General features: G+C 32.9%; 2 protein-coding genes across 4 annotated transcripts in view; both read right to left on the bottom strand.

Moving 5' to 3' along the window:
* Positions 1-862: 862 nt before the first annotated feature.
* On the bottom strand, positions 863-5133 carry LOC117109582 (gamma-butyrobetaine dioxygenase-like). Its single transcript, XM_033251955.1, has 5 exons — positions 4288-5133; positions 3317-3422; positions 2782-2981; positions 2297-2466; positions 863-1470 (listed from the first exon to the last, which is right to left on the bottom strand). The coding sequence occupies exons 1-5, from the start codon at positions 5016-5018 to the stop codon at positions 1322-1324; spliced, it is 1356 nt and encodes a 451-aa protein (XP_033107846.1). The 5' UTR covers positions 5019-5133; the 3' UTR covers positions 863-1321.
* A 3537-nt stretch (positions 5134-8670) lies between these two features.
* LOC117110551 (AT-rich interactive domain-containing protein 4B-like) overlaps positions 8671-19310 on the bottom strand; it is a 17659-nt gene continuing 7019 nt past the window's right edge. The window contains exons 7-19 of one of the 3 annotated variants that reach the window (XM_033253318.1): positions 18618-18762; positions 18159-18238; positions 17744-17826; positions 17037-17228; positions 15962-16154; positions 15380-15572; positions 15013-15272; positions 14761-14863; positions 13755-14592; positions 13267-13326; positions 11133-12425; positions 10534-10692; positions 8671-9407 (exon numbers count right to left, since the gene is read on the bottom strand). In XM_033253318.1, coding sequence (XP_033109209.1) covers positions 9340-9407; positions 10534-10692; positions 11133-12425; positions 13267-13326; positions 13755-14592; positions 14761-14863; positions 15013-15272; positions 15380-15572; positions 15962-16154; positions 17037-17228; positions 17744-17826; positions 18159-18238; positions 18618-18762 — 3667 coding nt within the window. In that variant the 3' untranslated portion in view covers positions 8671-9339. Of the gene's footprint in view, positions 9408-10533; positions 10693-11132; positions 12426-13266; positions 13327-13754; positions 14593-14760; positions 14867-15012; positions 15273-15379; positions 15573-15961; positions 16155-17036; positions 17229-17743; positions 17827-18158; positions 18239-18617; positions 18763-19310 lie in introns of all 3 variants that reach the window. The other 2 variants (XM_033253309.1, XM_033253321.1) reach the window with 2 other exon arrangements.

The following is a 19310-nucleotide window of genomic DNA, read 5'->3' as shown; positions in this document are numbered from 1 at the left end:
GTACACAATAATAGTTGAACCAACTTTAAAATACTGTACCACAAACACAAAAGGTGCGTGACGATATTGTATTGCTTTAGAAATGTGATTTCAAAAAGTATATTAGTCCATCGTATACGTAAGGGCTTGTATTGTTGTTTTTATTTTTACTTGCAGCGTTTGGGAAATAGGTAGGCCTAATAGGTAAATTGTAATGAATATAATCAATAACTATAGCCTCTAAAACCTAATATTATTGAAGGATCCTTTTAAAGTTTGAATAGGATTTTTTTAAAGTTACATTTTTAGATCATTATACCTATTCAATGATCCCCCAATAGCCCCGGGCCCCAGTGCTGTGCACTGACTGCACTGCCCATACTTACGCCCTACGCCACTGGACCTGATTATTATTAGTGGTTACATAACGTTTGCTATGCACTGTATCATGTGCTATAGAAGTGGAAGACCATAATGTATTGGGAATGTACCGTACCTCTCTTTCTGGTAGGGCCTACAGTACAATCAGTTTAAAAGTGTAAGGTATAGGATAGTGTGGAGTTTTAAACATTTTTCTAATGGTAATGTTCAAAATAAGTGTCAAGGAAAGTAAGTATGATTGTTGGAAAAAATTTTATTTTGAATTCTCACCCTAACCTTCGCTTGGGCGAAGTGGGCGAAGGTCTGGATCCGCGTCTAGTTAGCATGAATTTTGTAAGCCAGGACCCATAGTGTTTTGTTACATTTCTTCCCAGAAGTGGGGGGGGGGGACGAACCCCCACCCGCTGAACCCCCTGGATCCGCCACTGTGATTAGACTCAAATATAGAATTTAAGCTAACAAAAACAACATATCCAAAACAAGTCTGTTATATTAGGCCTGTATTGAAAAAAAATGTAAATTCAAAAATTCGGCCAAATGAATTTTCAAACGTTACGGCCAGGCAAATTTTTATACGGCCAGATTTGAGGAATCTGGCCGTCAAAAAGGCCAAATGGCAACCCTGGTTAAAACATCGTGGTGCTCCAACTATTCTAACACTTGAACCCCAAGCATAATACATATTTTCCCACCTACATTGACTGACCCACACAGGAAAATAGAGTTGTTGCATAGACAAATTGTTTATATAAAATAAATTAAGGCCTATTGAGAAAATAAAGACGAGGTCTTTCGGGCGTAAATCTTTTCAAGTCACTGACTGAAACGCTCCCACATAAGAGCTGTGGTTAAGCTGGAAAAGCCTGTAGGTCGCAGGTGGGAACCCATAGTAATAATATTCAAATCAAGTTAATGTTTTCTTTTTCACACCGTATAATATACACTGTATTTTGTTTATATTTTAGAAACTCTGGCTCAAAACACGCAAACGGGAGTTAAAGTCATCCATATCAATATAAATACTTTCAACATAGCGCCCTTTACCATCTGAGATTTCATATTTGTCACGTCCGTGAAGCAGACGAAGGTTGTCGATCGCTACAATGTCACCTATTGCGGGAAAAAATAAACAATTATTAATTGAAAGTAGGTCTAACTTTATGAAAAATATTTATAATAATATATTGATAATAATTCGAATCTTTATTAGTTTTAAATTTTGTATTTTCCTAGTATTTTATATCCTAGATTTACAACCACCACCATGATTAAGAAGCGCTGCTTAGGCGAGACTCTTTTTTATACCTTGTTCAGCGAACCCGCCGCCCGCCAATAATACTGATTTTGAATAAAAAATTTTATTTTTGGGTTATTAGCGCACCCGCCGCCACGAAAAATTGGAAATTTCATACAAGTTTTGTTTTCTTTTTTTCTATTACGCTCACCGCTGCCATAAAATCTCCAAAAATCAGATAGGCCCCTATGCGTATTTTTCCTAATTAGGCCTAGGCCTACATAAATTTAAAGCATTTAACAATAATCCCAATATTACACTGTATATATTCACCAATAAAAGTTTTCTTTATATTTTCTCCTCCGTCTGGATGTTTTTGGAAAAACTAATTGCTAAATGAGAAAACAAAAGTTTTTTTTTTCAGCCATCCTCTGACGAAATAAGTTAGCCAAACAAGTATACAAAAAATTCTCGCCTTAAGAAAATAAAAGGTGCCAGAATATCAATTTATTATATTAGTTTAATAGGCCTATATGTTTGTTTATGTTTCAAGCTTCTATCGGGAGTGTTGCAGTAGTGTAAGCTGCAAGTGAAAATGTATAAAAGAAAATTAAAAAGAACAGTAGTAATAATAAGTAGCATTAATAATGCTAGTATAGGCTTAATGAATTTTTCATCAATAATTGAAAATTCTACACTTGCCTTCCTCAATCATAGCTTCTAGAAGGTATTCTTGGGAGTAGGCCATGGAGATAAATTTAGTCAATGCTTCATAATACGCTGGCATGTCATCAACAGAGATGTTAGTCAAATACTCTGTCCGTGCATAGTCATTGTATGCAATCTTGTCAACATCACCGCGCCAATTGACTCTTCAGATTAAAACAATACAATAATTATTATTTTGATTATTAATTTAATTGTAATGATAATATTAGGCCTAATAATAAAATGATTATAAAAATTAATAAGAATATAATATTATTATTATTATTATTATTATTAATATTATTATTATTATTATTATTATCAATATTACATAGGCCTACTATTAATATAAAACTTTCGTTCAAATAGTAGGCCTAATTTGACCGTGTGAATGGAAGCTTCTGCTTATGCTACAGTATAGTGTTTTGCCAGTTTTACTCTCTAAGACTACAAACGTTATTTTGAATTGAAATGTTTACCTTATAACCTGAGTATTACACCTGTGATCAAATTGTTGCCCAATATCAAATCCATTCATTTCGTAGTTCAGTATACCAGTAGATAACATCTTGAATGCAGTTGGATCATTCTTCTTGAGATCTTTTGCCAATTTAAACCCATCAACCAACCAGCTTTTACCACCCGAGGGCGCACATTTTATTCCATGCAGAAAAACAATCTATAAAAACAGAAGTGATGTATTTAATTGAAATATTGATGGCTATAAATAATGTCTGTATCCCACTTTTTTTTAAAAGACTGTGGAAAATCTTAAACATTGAAACGAAAAAAAAATGAATTGCTCATAAAAGGCGAACTGATAAAAGATCAACATTAAAAATGAAACGGATAGAAATGATCAGTTTTTTTTATCTACATTCTTCGATCTAACAAATATTCTAGCAAATTTCACTAACCACAGGTTTACTCTTCTTATATTGCCTTTAACGTTTAGCAAAATTTTTTGATGAAGACAATTTGAAAATTTATGTTTGGCATAATAATTCGTATTACCCCTGGAATGTTGGCTCCATACGTGTAGTCTGTGTGCAAAGGTAACTCCTTTGAAGTATAGCCCAAAAAGAATGGATCTGCTTTCGATTCGACTCGCGAAACAACACTAAAATGAGAAATAAATCGTGTTTATTAGTAGCCATCTAAAAGTAAATGCAACAAAATATGGTAAATCGATCCTTTCTTTTTATTAGATTTATAAAATTCGTTTAGACACATCATGTGAAAAGTATTTTCAACAAAAAATCTATAGTACTATAAACTCACCCTTGCGAACCCATCCTGAGTAGCAGAACACCCTTGTTGACTCCTAAACAGAACTCGCTCCTTTACACATGTGTTTTATTTAATTCAGATGGATCCGCCCTGCTACCCCTTATTCATATACTAACACGATTTATACCTACATACGAAATAGATGCTCACCTAAATACCGCATTCCTTCTTTCTTTTCTTTCTTTCTTTTTTCTTTTTTTTTTTACTAAAAAGCATTTTAATAATTGTAATGAGGCTTACAGTAGCGTTAGATTTCCCCAGTGAAACAGTTACGCAACAGTTCATTTTGTAACGCTACTGTAAAAGACACCCTACCGGGTATGTTAGACCTATGCATGGATTTTTACTACAGTAGTTGATTTCACGAGCACACGGTCATCGATAAAAATGGCAGTTATTCTAAGACATTTTGTGGAAGATCACGAAAACTGACCTACAGTAATTAAATCAGAATACATAGAGTTTTAATTTTATTTTCAAATATTTTTTTTTCTAAAATAATCATCCCACTTCGAGACCATATGCATCTCCTGTTTTCACCAGTAGTCTAGTCATACGTTTAAATACTTTTCAATAGTGAATGGAGAGTTTGTATAGAGAGGGTTTGTCGTGGATGAGGAAAAACACCTTTTTAATAACATAACAAAAAGAAATAACATTTTAAATTGGTCGTTTTAATGTACTCTACAACTCACCCGTAAAATGTTTCTCTAAGATGGGCAAGTCTTTTCCCAAGTGTCCTGAGCTCGTCGTTTTGCGTCGGCGCTCCTTTAATCCAAGATAAGCCATATTCTTTGGTGCATTTCATCCACTTATAGAGGGTAGTGCTATTATTTATTACATCATCGTATTGGAATCTTGGCAAATATGTCATCACATCAGACCCCCAGTGTATTTGTTTTATGAGAGGATCACTCCTGATCTCTCCAACATTTCGGTCTTTTAACCATGAGGGATGAATGACTGTAGTATGCCCGCTTGTATCATGTAGTTTTAAAGTACTGTCTTCAGCCAACTCAGAAAAATGTAATGTTGCACTTGCATTAATGTCTCTTAAAGAAAATACTCTTTCATTGAGATTGAAATCATAGCAATGTTTGCAACGGCAGTTATCCCTTAGCCAAATGTACGGATAATGCGTCACACGACCATCATTCCATGAAACGTTTACAAATTTACCATCATCTGACGCAAAAACTGCCTGTAGTTTATTGAAACCATTATCGTTGCCACTCTTGCCGATTAACTTGGATGACGTTGAAGACACTTTTCTCGAAAAAGACCTCACAGACGACGTCTTTCCAAACATAAAGACTGCAGGAACGTGTATTATTGACATTTTAATGTGAAGGCTCCTAATCCATCGCATAGCATGTAGTCTGTTGGCATTTCGAGTCAAAAAGTGTACTACTAAGTTACTCATCATGTAAATTTACCTGCAATGACCAAAACATTGTTTTATCATTCTAAAACCGAATCATGTTCTGCTTTTAACCTAAGGGCTAAAATTGCAATATTTGGTTATAGTCCTACTCCATGAAATCCACATTGAATATATGCAATAAACAATAGTTTATTGTTCAGTTTATAGCTCAACAGTTTTCAAAATATACATTTTTCATAAAATATGCGGAGCAATCATGATTCACGTTGGGTAAATAAGGTTTAACTTACCTTCCACCAAAAGGTTTCTATTACTATCGTTCGTAATAATATCATGTACGTACGTGATGCTATGACGTAAGTACGTGATAATAACAAGTAGACCTACACGTAATATTATTCTAACTAGCGAACAGTAAACAGTCACATTTAAGTTTAGTCACGGAGCGTCAAATAATTTATTCTTTGATGGTTGACACTTTAAAGTAGTTTGTTTATGAGATGGATCGAGTGAATTTCTTGGTATCATTTCCCTATAAATAATGTGTATATGCTACTGCTTCTCTCCGATTTATCCATTCGGAACAAAAATATAAGCCCGCACATGCAATGAACATAAAACGTTAATCTTCAGGTCCCTTCATTCACCAAAATGAATGGAATTTTTCACAAATGATGCGTTTCAGAAATCTATTAGGCCTAAATAAGGCCATCAAAATGCTGGTTTGAGTCAGTTGTATGAAAGTGCTTGGGGGTTAAATTTGTACGTAGGCCTACAGTACATCCTATAGGTGTCTGAGATCTAATGGGTACGACACTTGACTTCATAGCGAAATGTTGCAGGTTCGCATCCCACCAGACACCTTTCATACAAATGAATAAAGGAACTTTTCGTTAAAGCGCTAGCCTATGCTTCATACACCATAATACTGTATCGAATATAATGAAATGTATTGTAATATAAAAGCAAAATAAACATATTGATTTATAAATGACACCGACGAACAAGTACATATATTTCATATTAGAAATATATACAAAATAGACTTAAATACATTAAATGTCATCACTTCGTGATGTTGAAAAGCGAGCAATAAAATAGCAAACACGCGAGATAAAAACGGCTAATCCATTCCTTTAAAAAGATATACACAAACATTAGCGATTTATGCAAGCTTCCAATACAGAAATACTATGAATGGCTGGAAGTGAATCATCCGTAACTTGTTATTACTTGCTAGTGCCACATTGTTCTTTATAACATTTTAGTGCACATCGTTGTTCTATTTATTATCCTGTACATTACTTCGTTTCAGCAACAACATAATAAACACAAATTGTATAACATGTTATTAATAGGGAGGTTTCGCAAGCTAACGAAAACGGTTAGGCCATAATTTTTTAGTCAATCCATCTACAATACACAGTAGCACACCTGCCACAACGATCATATACAGCTCGTATATGTATTAAGAATGTTTTAGGAACGAATGACGATTACGTAGATGACGTAGTATTCGTATTCGTTTTTTTGCAACCTTACGAAAACGATAACGAATACGTCATTATCGTCATTCGTGCCTAAAACATTCTTGACAGTACGCTGTACGAGCTCACTATGACCCATGACCCTTGTAAAAAGCATGAATCCCCAATTTTATGACATATATTACTGTAGGGGAAGGGTTTGTATACAAATTTGATGACGTATCCGTATTAGCTATCGTTTTCGTAATCTTGAGAAAACTCCCTATTTGCGAGAAAAGACCGATACAGTAGTAGTCATTTGTCAGTCTATACACATATCAAAACTAAAATTTATCGAGCCTCTGGCAAAACACCCAACATTTCATTTATTTTTTCTTATCCCTAAAATATACAGCACATAAATGCCACTTATATTGCTAACATATTGTCATATATAAATTGACAATTTGGGAGGGGGAGGGGGGAGGGAAAAGGAAGCCAACTGATGCATTCTCACTATATTTTAAAATTTTATTAATACCTTCTGTTCTTGGCACCGTATAAATAATTGGTAAACTAATACAAGAAATTCGCAATTACATGAGAAATATAGTGAAATTCTGTGAATGGAATCAATTCCAAATTCACAAATAATCAATGTAAAAATTGTGTTTGATTCATCTACATAACATAAATTATGTCCATATTCAAATTCATATCTAACAAAATATTGATAAATAAAACAAATTGAGACCAAATATATATTTACAAATCCTCTTTAGTACACTATTAAACAGAGTACAGTACTTCAAAATAAGAAAATACTTATTACTGTAATATGTAATTTAAACTGTGCAGAAAAATTACCAACATTCTAGCAATAGCTCACCTCTACAATACACTTTGTTGCATTTAAAGAATCTACATAGTTCATAATACCAGGTGGTCTTATATTGTGTAAGCACAACAGAAAACATTTATTATCCCTGGTAAAAAATAATATATATATATACTGTACTTAAAAATACTACATACACTTTGATGGTATACTGTACATATGTCCATTGTGATGTTTTAATAAATTCATAATTGTTACACCTTATATAAGCCATTGGGAATAAAAGTTAACTACTGTAACTCTATACTTTAACTAAATGATAATCATTATTTTGGAAATGCTTAAAAAAAAAACTTTAAATTTGTATATTTATTCATGAGTTATACTGCATGAATTAAGAAAATAATCACGTGTGTGTGTGAAATAGCTTGAGTTGTGATTTTTCACTCAGCCTGGAGGAAGGGGTTTAATGGACATTTCCTGCTAAGCCCCATTCCTTGGATATTGTTGCTAAGGTCCAGGAGAATAAGTGGGTACCTAGTAGGTTTGAATGCTACTGAACTGATTACTAGCTGCAGAATAATTAAGTACTTCCCCAGGGAGCTTAACATATTCGACTGATGATTGGCAATTGCTTATAGTCCTTGTTAATATTGCAGTATAAACAGGCATTAATATGTTGATTCTTAGAAAATAAGAGAACCTGTATGGAATGATGACATAATGGAAACGAAATTGAAATAGCACTGAATAATGTATTGTAGGCTGACAATACAACTGCAATTTTGTAATTCAAAAAAAAAATATTTTTAAGTATTACAGGTGTTTACATGGTTTGAAGCAATGAAGTTTTGAATTTTAATAACAAGTATTATATTAAATTATATTGTAGCTGCCAGCTATACTCATGCTGTCTAGTCAGCATTAGTGTGTAACTGACATTAATGCTGTAGAGTATGATGAAACAAAGCACATTAAATTATCACATATACCCCAGATCAAACAAAAATATTTATATCTAAGCACCTGTACATGATTACTAAAAAAGTTAAATCAATCTGCTATATACATACTTAAAATATCTTTGTGCTAAAACAAGTTACTGCATTGGAATTAACACAAATGAAAGGTTCAATTTTTACAATGAAATTTAAATAATAGTTAATTTTCAAAAATGTATTAATTTGTTCCATATCAACAAATGAGTTCTGTCTGCAAATCAGATCTAAAGCACTGTGCAGACTATCAAATTCTATTTGGCAAAAACATGTGACATGCCTAAATATGGTCATGATGACATCACCATATATAGGCACATTATGACCATATATAGGCACATCATGACCATATATAGGCACACTGACCATATACAGGCACACTGATCATATATAGGCACATCATGACCATATATAGGTACATCATGACCATATATAGGCACACTAACCATATATAGGCACATCATGTCCATATATAGGCACATTGTGACAGCAGTCTGGACAAAGCTTTAGACAATTTTAATTGAAGGTAACCAGGAGCTGTATTTAAACAGTGCTCTTAAAACTGGCAGAACACTTTCTGTTAAAAGAACAACTTCAATCAAGAAGACAACTTCAATTGAGAAGATTAGATGAAGAATTTAGGTTACAAACCTCATCCAGAAATTGCAAACACTTACTTTACTGAAGATATTCAATACCTCAATTGTTTAAAAAGATACATTCTATTTCTTCTCCAACATTAGCAACTGGAATACTTATCTATGTACATGAATGCACACAATGGTATTTGCATTGAGACCAAAATTTTGAGCTCAAATACGTATACTAATACTTTTTACATGATCACAACAATGTGTAATATACCTGAACGGAGGCAAGGTGTACACATTTCTATTACTGACTGACCAATATTCACATGAATAAAAAACATCTACAGTACATAATTTTATTGAATACAAAATATGGCCACAAAATGCACTTTATACATGTAAACCAATTTGCCTACTACATTGATGGAAGGCGAAAGATGGCAAGGAATTGCTTGTGATTGGTCAGCAGGGTCATGAAGTATCATTGCCATGTCGGTCTGATGTCCGTCGGTCTGATGATATCGTGGCAGCAGCAGCAACTGCAGCAAGAAAACAGAAAAATAAAAATTGAATGTTATCTTTAATAAAGTGTAAGCAGATTAAGTACAAACATTTTAAAAATTTTCATTAAAGTTACAATGATCATCTGAATAATGGTGTTAAAAGCATTAACATTTTTTTTCTTTTAATGTAAACCACCTGATACAAGGAAAAGATAACCTTCATGTGTGGGATACAAGTATGAAAATTGTTTTTAAACAAGACCCCTGTGAGGACCATTGCTCCTATGCAAGCAATGTATTTATTTACTCAATGATTGAATCCACCACAGTGTTTGGTATAGATTTTTGGTAAAACTTTTGAAGACGAGAATAATAATATAGGTTCTTAATATAGCTCCCTATTAAAAACACAGTGTCAGTTGAAGCTTAAGCTGCACCACTTCCCTTCCCCCCACACCCCCGGGGCCTGGTCTTAGTTTAGGCTCGCCTTACTAATATTAAGTGTACCTACAAGGGACTACTACTAGTAGTAGTGATTGTTATTATCAGTTGTGTGCATGTTGCAATGTCAATAATAAATTAGGTCCTTCCTGATTACTGTATTATTATTATTATTATTATTATTATTATGCTTGATATACTCTAGAGTTGATTTGCTGGTGGGAAAAGTCAATTTCATTCTACACATGGCTGGCTTCTGCATAGTCAACAACAAACTGTCAATTTACAGTTAGTGTGCAATACTTGAACAGTTTCTTTACAATCCAGTAGTAAACATTCTTATCCACGGACACAAAATGACAATTTGTAATTTATGCGGTATGTAACATTATGACAATAGGCTTAAATTTGTTTTATACATGGTGCTGGATAGTAAAAGGCATGCACTCATCGTTGTCACAAACATTTGTTTACATCTTATGAACTGATTATTTGACAAACACCTAAATTGGAGCCCCTTCCTTCCGAACCAAACAACTGCCTTTAAGATATCACTACAGCAGAGGATACACGGTTAGTCTAGATTAACCATTTAATAAGCAAATTTTCATATGCAGTCACTTTTATAAATCTTAAAATTTACTTGAAGTTTTTGTATTGTAAATAAAAAAAGTGATTATGCAATAATAACTTTTTTATTTTTACATAAATTTTAAATTACCTTTACCTCTTCCTTCCCTCTCTTTCCTCCTTAGCTTCTTCCTTCTTCGATCAATGCTCGCAACTTCATTCTTAAGGCTCAGATAAATTTTACGCATTTCATTCAGTTGATGTTGGATAATTGCTATTCTTTCTTCTTGATCATGTACATTGGACAAATCTGTGAAATACAAAGCATGGCAAGACTTTCAATTGAAGCCACTAGAGTGTCATATACATTTGATTATACTGTATATAAAGTTCCTTCTAAGATAGTACAACACAACTCTAAAAAGTACATCTACAGAAACAATTTCATTGTAGAAAGAAGAAACATTATTTCAACTTTTTATTTGGTCATTTTCAGTTACTCATGGTTGCATAAAATTGGAAGTTTTAAAGCACCAACAGTAGTTTACTTTCAAAAAAAAGAAAATTCTAAAAATATTTATAAATTTTTTTATAAATATTTTATCAAATTACTACCGTGCATTAATACAAACATGATTGGCAGAAACCTAGCTAATAGAAGATCTACCAAAATCAAGACCCTTGGCATTCCATTATGAATTACAACAACAGATGATGTACTACGTATGCCGTAAAACTAAAAATACTTACCGACTCTGAAATTGTACTTTGGTGTCCGGCCTGGTCGTTGTACAGGCTTGCCATTCTGCTCTGCAGTTTTAGAGACAGGTATCTTTTGTGCCGTTGCTTTTAAATCATTATTTGTGGTATCATCGGTGTCACTGCTGCTGTGTCTTATTGGCTCTTTACTGTGCCGCTTCTTCTTTTCATGATGGCTGGAATGTTTATGACTGCGTCTCTTCCTCTTACTAGGTGTGTCCCCCTCTGAAATGGTGCGACGCCGTTTCTTTGAACTTCCTGAGCGCTTCTCTTGGCCAATACCATTCATGCTGCTATCTACACTAGTGTTGGAGCTAATACTGGCATCACAATGTGGAGAGTGATTGCCAATGGGTTGGACATCTGTAACACTTGCAACATCAATAACTCCATCACTATCACTCCTATTGCTTGGTTCTTCCTGCCTCATATCTATATCCATTGACTGATCTGCTGGGGAAGATGGGTTTGGCGGTGAATTTTCTGGAGTAGTGGGAGGTGTTAATGACTTACTGGTTTGCGCCATGCTTTCTAACTTCTCTTGAGCTGAAGCACTTTGGCTAGGGTTGTAAATGTCCATTAAGGCAGCAGCTCCTGCTTCTTCCTTGGAGCAGTTAATTGAAATAGACAACCTTTTAGCCTCCACATCATTTTCTTTATCTTTACTTTCAACTTCTGTACTTGCTTTCAATTTCCTATCTAATGAACTCTTTGATCGTCTACGCTTCCTAGATTTCTTGCCTTCTGACTTTGAATCTTTTTTAGGACGTTCCTCTTCATTTTCCAGTTTATTCATAACTTTCTTCTCCTCTTCTTTTATTTCTTTTACATTTTCTACACTGTTTTGATTGATTATATTTGATTCTAATTGAGCAGTGGTAGATACATTATCTTCTGACTGTTCTATTATCTGATCTTTTTTATCTTTCTTTCCTTTCCCTTCCTTTTTCTTTCTTGTTTTTCCATCTTTCTTCTCCCTCTTTTTTTCTTTTGCCTTTGGTGCAGTAACTTCGACTGGTTCTTCTACCTCTTTCTGTTCTGGTAAAACTGCCTCCTCGACTACAGGGACTTCAATTGGTAAAATTTCTTCCTTTATTTCTACCTTCTCCTCGATAGGTTCATTTTTCACTTGTTTAACTTCTTGTTCTTCTTTTTCATCTACTTGCATTTCAGTGACCTCAATTTCTTTCGCAGGTGCTTCTTCCTCCTCTTCTTCTGGCTCCTTTGTTTCTTCTGTTTTTTCCTCCTCGTCTTTCACTGAATTTGAACTTTCACTTTCAGAATCTGAAATACAATAAACTCCAACATTTAAGTGCATTCTTGAAATAAGTTACATCTTATACTTATCTTTAGTTTATCAAATACAAGCCTGTGTCAATCAAGTAACTAATCGTAAATTATTGAGTTTGTCAAATTTGACTTATTAATTGTTTGATTGCTTACTTCATATATTCAAATAAAAGAAAGAGAAAAAAAAATGTTGCCAAATAAATAAATAATGTTGACTATATTTTTTGTATACACTTAAAATACTGGTGAAAATTTAACCATCCATATCCATTAATGAGGGCGTATCCCCATACTTCGGTTTGGGTGCTGGCGTGGTATTCAAATTTCACTTCTTTATATTTTGTGGTTTTGGTTTCCGTTCCATCTTTACACTTGCCTGATAGCGCTTAGAGACTTTTTGTATTTTGCGCTCTATAAATTGATAACCATTAACCATTAACTTCCAATAAATTGTTATATAATGTTACAAGTAGGGATAAAAACTCTAAACCGTTTTGCGGTAATGCCTTATTAATATAGAGGAATTTGTAAATGGTAAAGTGGAATCTGTACGTGTAACATCTGTCATTAAAAAGTATGTCTTCATCGATTGCTGTTTCACATTTATGCATCGAATACTAGTGTTGAATTAATTAAATGCCTAAAATTGGATTCAAATACCAAGTTGGTTAAGACATCTGCATAAGCAGCAAAAGATTCCAGGTTTGAATCTTGGTTTGGGCAATCTTTCACACTTGTAGATTCCTGTTCTTTACCATTTACAATTTATAATATAATTTAGTAATAAAGTTCATTTACAAATTATAGAAACAAAAATGTTTTAAATGAAACTTGCCTTCCTCTTGCTTGAGTTTCGTATCAGAGTGTATCGAGCTTCTTCGTGTTCTTGGCTTGACTACAAAAGTAATAAAAAATATCATACAAGAATTAATTAATATTGTAAACATATTTTCTTCTTTGAATCTCTTTTAGTGTTGATTCTCTCCTTTTAATGAGATAAATTGTAAAAACAGAAAACATACTCGACATTTAATAGTGAACTTTGCATTAAATCATATCGGCTGATGGCATATTAATGGTTATTTATTTTAAACGGTTATTTTTTTTCAGTTATCTAATTATGTTCATAATATTGAAAGCCACAAGCAACATATTGAAATTAATGACAAATTGAAAAATGGAAAACAAATTTTTTTTTGTATTTTCAATTATCATGGGCCAGAGGCCTTAAGTTCTGAAGTATTCTTTCCTTACTCAAATGATTTCCAAAAATTAAATTAATGTCATAAAATGCAGATGAAAAAGAGCAAAACGTTAGCTAACCTTCAAGACCAGCTGCAAATGGCGAGTCACTTAAACTGTTTCGATCTGACCGACGTGTTCTCGTTGATTTTGATGAAACTGGTGAAGGTACTTTACGTGTTGTACTATTACTACGACTAATGGCTGGAGAAGTGTTGGACTTAAGTGATGGTCTTCCTCGTTTACCAGGAGTCTTAGGCCTCTCTACATCACCTTTTTCAGTTTGGTCCTCTTTGTCACTTTTTTCTGTAGACAATACTTCTGGATCTTCTTTCGTTTTTGTCTTTGATTTTGCTTTTGGCCTCTCATCTTTCTTTTCTTTTTTCTTGCTTTCTAGACTCTCGGCAATTTCAACCTCCTTCTGCCGCTGTCGTTCCTCTTCTTTTTCCTTTTTTTCTTGTTCAGCTTTCTCTTTTTCTTTCCTTTTTCGCTCTTTTTCCAACTTTTCCTGCTCCTTTTCTAGCCGTTCTTTTTCACGAGCTTCTCTTTCATTTTTTTCTTTCCTTTCCTTTTCTAGTTTTTCCTTCTCTTTTTTTATTCTTTCTTTGTCCAGCCTCTCTTTTTCCTGCTTTTCTTTTTCCTTTTTCTCTTTTAAAAGTTTTTCTTGTTCTTTCTGTATTCTTTCTTTCTCTTCACGCTGTAGTCTTTCCTTTTCTTCTCTCTCTTTCTTTTCTTTTTCTTTTAACTTCTTTTCCTTTTCCTTTTCTTTATCCTGTTTTTGTTTTTTCCTTAATTTTACTCTCTCATCAGAACCAACAATTCTGTTGTTGCCAATCCACTCATCATGTCGTATATTCCAACCAACATAATGAACTCGATACATCCTCTGCCAGTGTGCTTCTACATCAATCTCGATTATCTAATTTTAAAAAATAAAATTCTAAATTATTTGGAATAAATAAAAAAAACAAACCAAAACAGTTAAATTATGTTAACGTGAGAGCAAACACCAAAAATGAGATTAAAGTAAGCAATACTATCTCAGAATGAAGAATTGGGAGAATAGTGATGACAAATGATTACTTACTTTTGCTTCATAAACCTTTTGAGTTCTTCCTCTACCATAGAGAACCTTGATCTTTTCACCAAGTTGATAATCTGTATCGGTCTCTTGGGTTTGGTTTTCAATGCTTCTACAAACATATAGAAACTCATGTTTACTCTAAAACTAACACATAACTTTTGGAAAACAGGCACAACAAAACATTCATGATTTTGAATATATATACAAGAAAGATAAATACTAAATATTGATAATTTATTTATTTGAAGAACTCACTCATTAACATGTGGAATTTGCTTGTCCTTAGCTTCCGCCTTGACAGAGTCTTTGTTTTTAACCTTTGATTCTGGTTTATGTTCATTTCCTTTACTTTTACCAGGTTTTTCTACTACTTCTTCAGGATCCTCATCCTTATACAATTCTTCCTTTTTGACATCCTTTGCCTTTTGTTTGTCATCTTTCTTGTTCTGTCTATCAGATTTTTTTGCAGGCTTTTCATTTACATCCTCTGTTTCATCTAGTTCAGCAATTGTACCCTTCAGAAAAAAATACAAATCTTTTACTTTCTCTTTTAAATAAGTACTCAAACAAACAACTGAGCAGGTTATAATATTCTATATATGTAATCATACAAAAGACTTACTCTTCTCTTTAGCATAGGAGGCTCTCTCTCATTATCGCTTTCTCCATCCTCATCTGCCATTCTTGACATGCGTGGACGAATGGGAGAAAGTGTAGGACGTTCAAATGATGAGCGCCTTCTTGTTGTTCTGGTTAATGGGCCCGGGAGACCTGGGCCAAGCTTTCGATTATATTCTTCAAATGCATGTAAATATCTGAAAGAAGGATATTGTTTTAGAAATAATAAATAAAAATCCTCTATAATTTTTTTTATTTATTTTGTTTATACTTCATGTCATTCAACAGCTTAAGTACCAATAACAGTACACAAGACAAAAATAACAATTTAACAGTAGAAAATATTACACAATAAACAAAATTCAAGCAGTTAAAACTGCAGTTGTACAATGGTATCAAAAACATACTAAACAAAATAAATGTAGTAACTTCAAAAATCCATAAATGTTGAAAGATTAAAATTTAAAATGTTTTTCAAGTTCTTGCACTCTTCTTTAGGGCTGACATAAATATAAAGGTATGCACAAACTGAATAATGCAATAAATAACTGAATTATGAAATTTACCAGAAATATTAGAAACTTACTTTATGTAGGAACCTTTGATGTTATGATGACTGGATGAATTGATGACTGGTATGCCCATCTTAAACGATATCTCCCGCCACTTTTGATGGTCAGTCACCTTTCGGCACCCACCCATGTCCTGGACTAACTTGTACAATTTGAACAGGTTCAGATCCTGATAACCTAACACTGGTGGCTTATTAATCGGTGTACCTAATAATAATAATAATAATAATAATAGTACAAGATTATGAGAAGATGATCCATATTGGTGTTGCGAGTGCCTAGTAACCGCACAGTGCTTTGAAACAGAGGTGTATTTTAAGGTAACTTGTGCCTTGAGAAATAAATAAGTTGTTCATAAAGCTTACTAAAGTGATATTGTTACTACTTGTATGTTTATAATTGGCCAGTGTCTCTTTGCATTTTTTAGTATTAGTATTTTTAGTGTTTTTTTTTTTTTTGCTTGTTAATATAAGGCAATTTAGTTTTTATAACAATGTATATTTGGCAATTCTTATTTAAACCATTTTCATTGTTGTTAGTACCTGTATGTTTGTTAAGTTTTGAAATAAATATACTATGAGAATGAATGAATGAATGAAAATACATTAATTGACAGTACATTTCTGAATTTCTAATTAATTAATAAACAATTATTTCACTGCCTAATTTTTAGAACATTTGGTTCTTGTACTTATTGCTTTTTATTGTTACAAAATTTTGGTCAAGAGCTTCTGTAAATTCTGGTTTGGACAGGATGACAGTGTTTTTCAATCTTGCCTATCCTGGTATCTCTAGAATTGTTAAGTTTTCTTCATGTTGGTTGTAAAATTGTTCATAACTAGAGTGGTAGCATGTAATATTTTATTATAAACTGTAAACAAGTTAAATTATATGGATTTATGTTTTGATACCTAAATAAATAGATGAAAAATTAGTTGTATAGTGATACAAATTTCTGTTTACCCATAGACATTTCATAGTGGGACTGAAAATATGCGTGTTACTACGATGGATAATAACTTACATATAATGAACAGCAATAAAACCTTTTGGAGTTTTTGTATACAGTAAAAGGAAGTATATACTTACCTCTCTCTTCCATAAATTTGTAAAGGGATGCTAACCAAGCATCAGTTTCGACGTCAAAGTCATCATCACTCTCATCCTCACTGTCTATATCTTCGTCGGATTCAAAAAGGAAGTCCTCCTCTTTAATAATGCTACTATCCCAATTAGTTGGTAGATTACCGGTCTCAATGTACGACACAGCCTTATTGACAGCTAAACAGTAATAAATTATAATGTATATTATTGTAGTATGATACACAAGAACTCAAGATATGGAGAAGAGATTTCGTGTTAGCTTTTTCATCACAGTATTAACATAGGACTCAAATGAAGGAGTGCATTACACAACTTTCTATTCACATAAATTTTAACTTTGTTCATGCAAGAACATCTCTCAATTCTGATCCTCCCAAATGAGAACTACAAACGTAATTGGTAGCGATGACGTCAAACAAATGATCTTTTCTAACAAAACATTGAAAATTGGATTTGAAAATCCAAATAAAGCACACAAAGAGTCTTACCATTGAGATGCTATATGAAAAATCAACCTCTTTGACTAACAACATTTTTATAATTTTGAATGCAATTCGGACAGAGGAGGGAGTAACTCTGGGAGATTTTACTGTCCATTTAACAGTGAAAATCAGGGCACTGTCGCACCAGCCAAAAAAAAATAAAGTATTAAGTGTATCCAGGCCTAAAAACATTCAAAATTGTGTACATACCTGCTCTTAAGCTGTTGTTGTCACCTTTGTACACATGGTCTTTTGTTGTGAAGGCTTTCGTGCTATTCTTGGCAATATTATGACTAGAAAAAAAAATAACAAGGACATAAAAGTAGATTTATATATTTTATTATAATTACATAAATCGGACTTAAAATACTTTATACCAAGATTCATTAATCCTTGTTTTTTTTGGCAAAAAAGGTTACAGATATGCTGAGTACAACATCAGTAAAATAGTTTGCAAAAAAAATGTGGGGTCAGTCAGACTTGGGAACAAAATGGTTTTATTCAGAACAATCTGTAAGTGGATACGATATATAATGCTAAACAATATTAATTATACAATTCAACCAAAATATTTTTCCAATCATTTCCTCAATAAATATTGCAACCGAACTATGGAAAAACTTACATTTTGTTGTCTCTAAAGGACTTCACTATCAGGTTATTATTTTTCGATGTCACCTCTTTTGTTCTCTTAGGATGAACAACCTATGAAAAAAATGTGAATATAAATTACAGGGCAATAGGGAGGTTTAATTGTGATGTCATCTTTTCATGTTTCTTATGTGAAAACTTACATTAAGGTACTGAACATGCATTTTGGATTGCAGTGAATAAAATAAAATTCCAGACCCCTCTGGAAATAAATCCTGTGTTGGGATTTAGAGGGTTATCCTAGATATCAACAAAGATGACATGCTTGTTTTTTCTTTTTTGTTTCTCTGTTTATTGTTGTTCCGATTTGTAATGTTATTCTGTTGATATCGAATAAATCAAATCAAATCAAATTGCACTTGGTATTAATTACAATATTAGTTATATTATTATTAATACTATGTAAACATTTCTAGCTTTCTATGCAACTTACCAGAGCAGGAAACCAGCTATTTTTCCTCTTTTCATTAATGTCAACAATGACAACTTTTCCGATATCCTCTGAACCTCGATCTTTGGAAGTTCGCTTCTTTGCACTGGTTGAAACACCACTACGTGATTCCTCATCATCACTTTCTCTGTATGATAAAGTGACAAAATGTGAAAATTCAATGCAATTTTCTTTTTTCCTTATTGGCAATAAACTTTCTGTAGAACCTGGAATTTTCTAGAGTTTACATATTTTCTAATGTTTTGGATGAAACAAAAAGTTTGTTAATTTTTAAAAAGCTATTATAAATAAGTAATATAACATGTATTCTTTTGACACTACTGTATCACTGTTAAATGGTACTGTAGATAGCCCAATATGCAATGTCAAATGTCTTTTTTTGTTGCCACTGCATTACTGTGAAATGGTACTGCAGATAGCCCAACACACAATGTCAACAAACTGTCATTAGGCTGCTATGTACTCGCTACCAAATCATTGGAAATGTTTATTTTAGACCTAGCTAGTAGTGCACCCTCTGTATAGGACTTTAATCTTTGTGCAATTGTAATTATGAGGGGATCTTAAGTATACAATAGTCAATAGGGTATTTTTAATAGTCGTATATTTACCATTTAACATTTATCCAAAAGTCAGTCTCAGATTTGGCATAAGGAATATTCATATATATATATA

This window comes from Anneissia japonica, unplaced genomic scaffold, assembly GCF_011630105.1.
Source record: "Anneissia japonica isolate Jap-2015-1 unplaced genomic scaffold, ASM1163010v1 scaffold1511_len2985839_cov193, whole genome shotgun sequence".
NCBI classification, from domain to species: domain Eukaryota; kingdom Metazoa; phylum Echinodermata; class Crinoidea; order Comatulida; family Comatulidae; genus Anneissia; species Anneissia japonica.
The sequence above is the reverse complement of the archived record's forward strand: the minus strand, read 5'-3'. Positions and strand labels throughout refer to the sequence as shown.

Bases quoted from the DNA above. Each gene is read 5' to 3' on its own strand.
- LOC117109582 (XM_033251955.1), bottom strand. From the start codon at position 5,018: ATGATGAGTAACTTAGTAGTACACTTTTTGACTCGAAATGCCAACAGA. The intron at 2,982-3,316 runs GTAATACGAATT...CTGTTTTTATAG, and splicing joins ATGGAGCCAACATTCCAGGG to ATTGTTTTTCTGCATGGAAT. The intron at 1,471-2,296 runs GCAAGTGTAGAA...TTCCCGCAATAG, and splicing joins AGAAGCTATGATTGAGGAAG to GTGACATTGTAGCGATCGAC.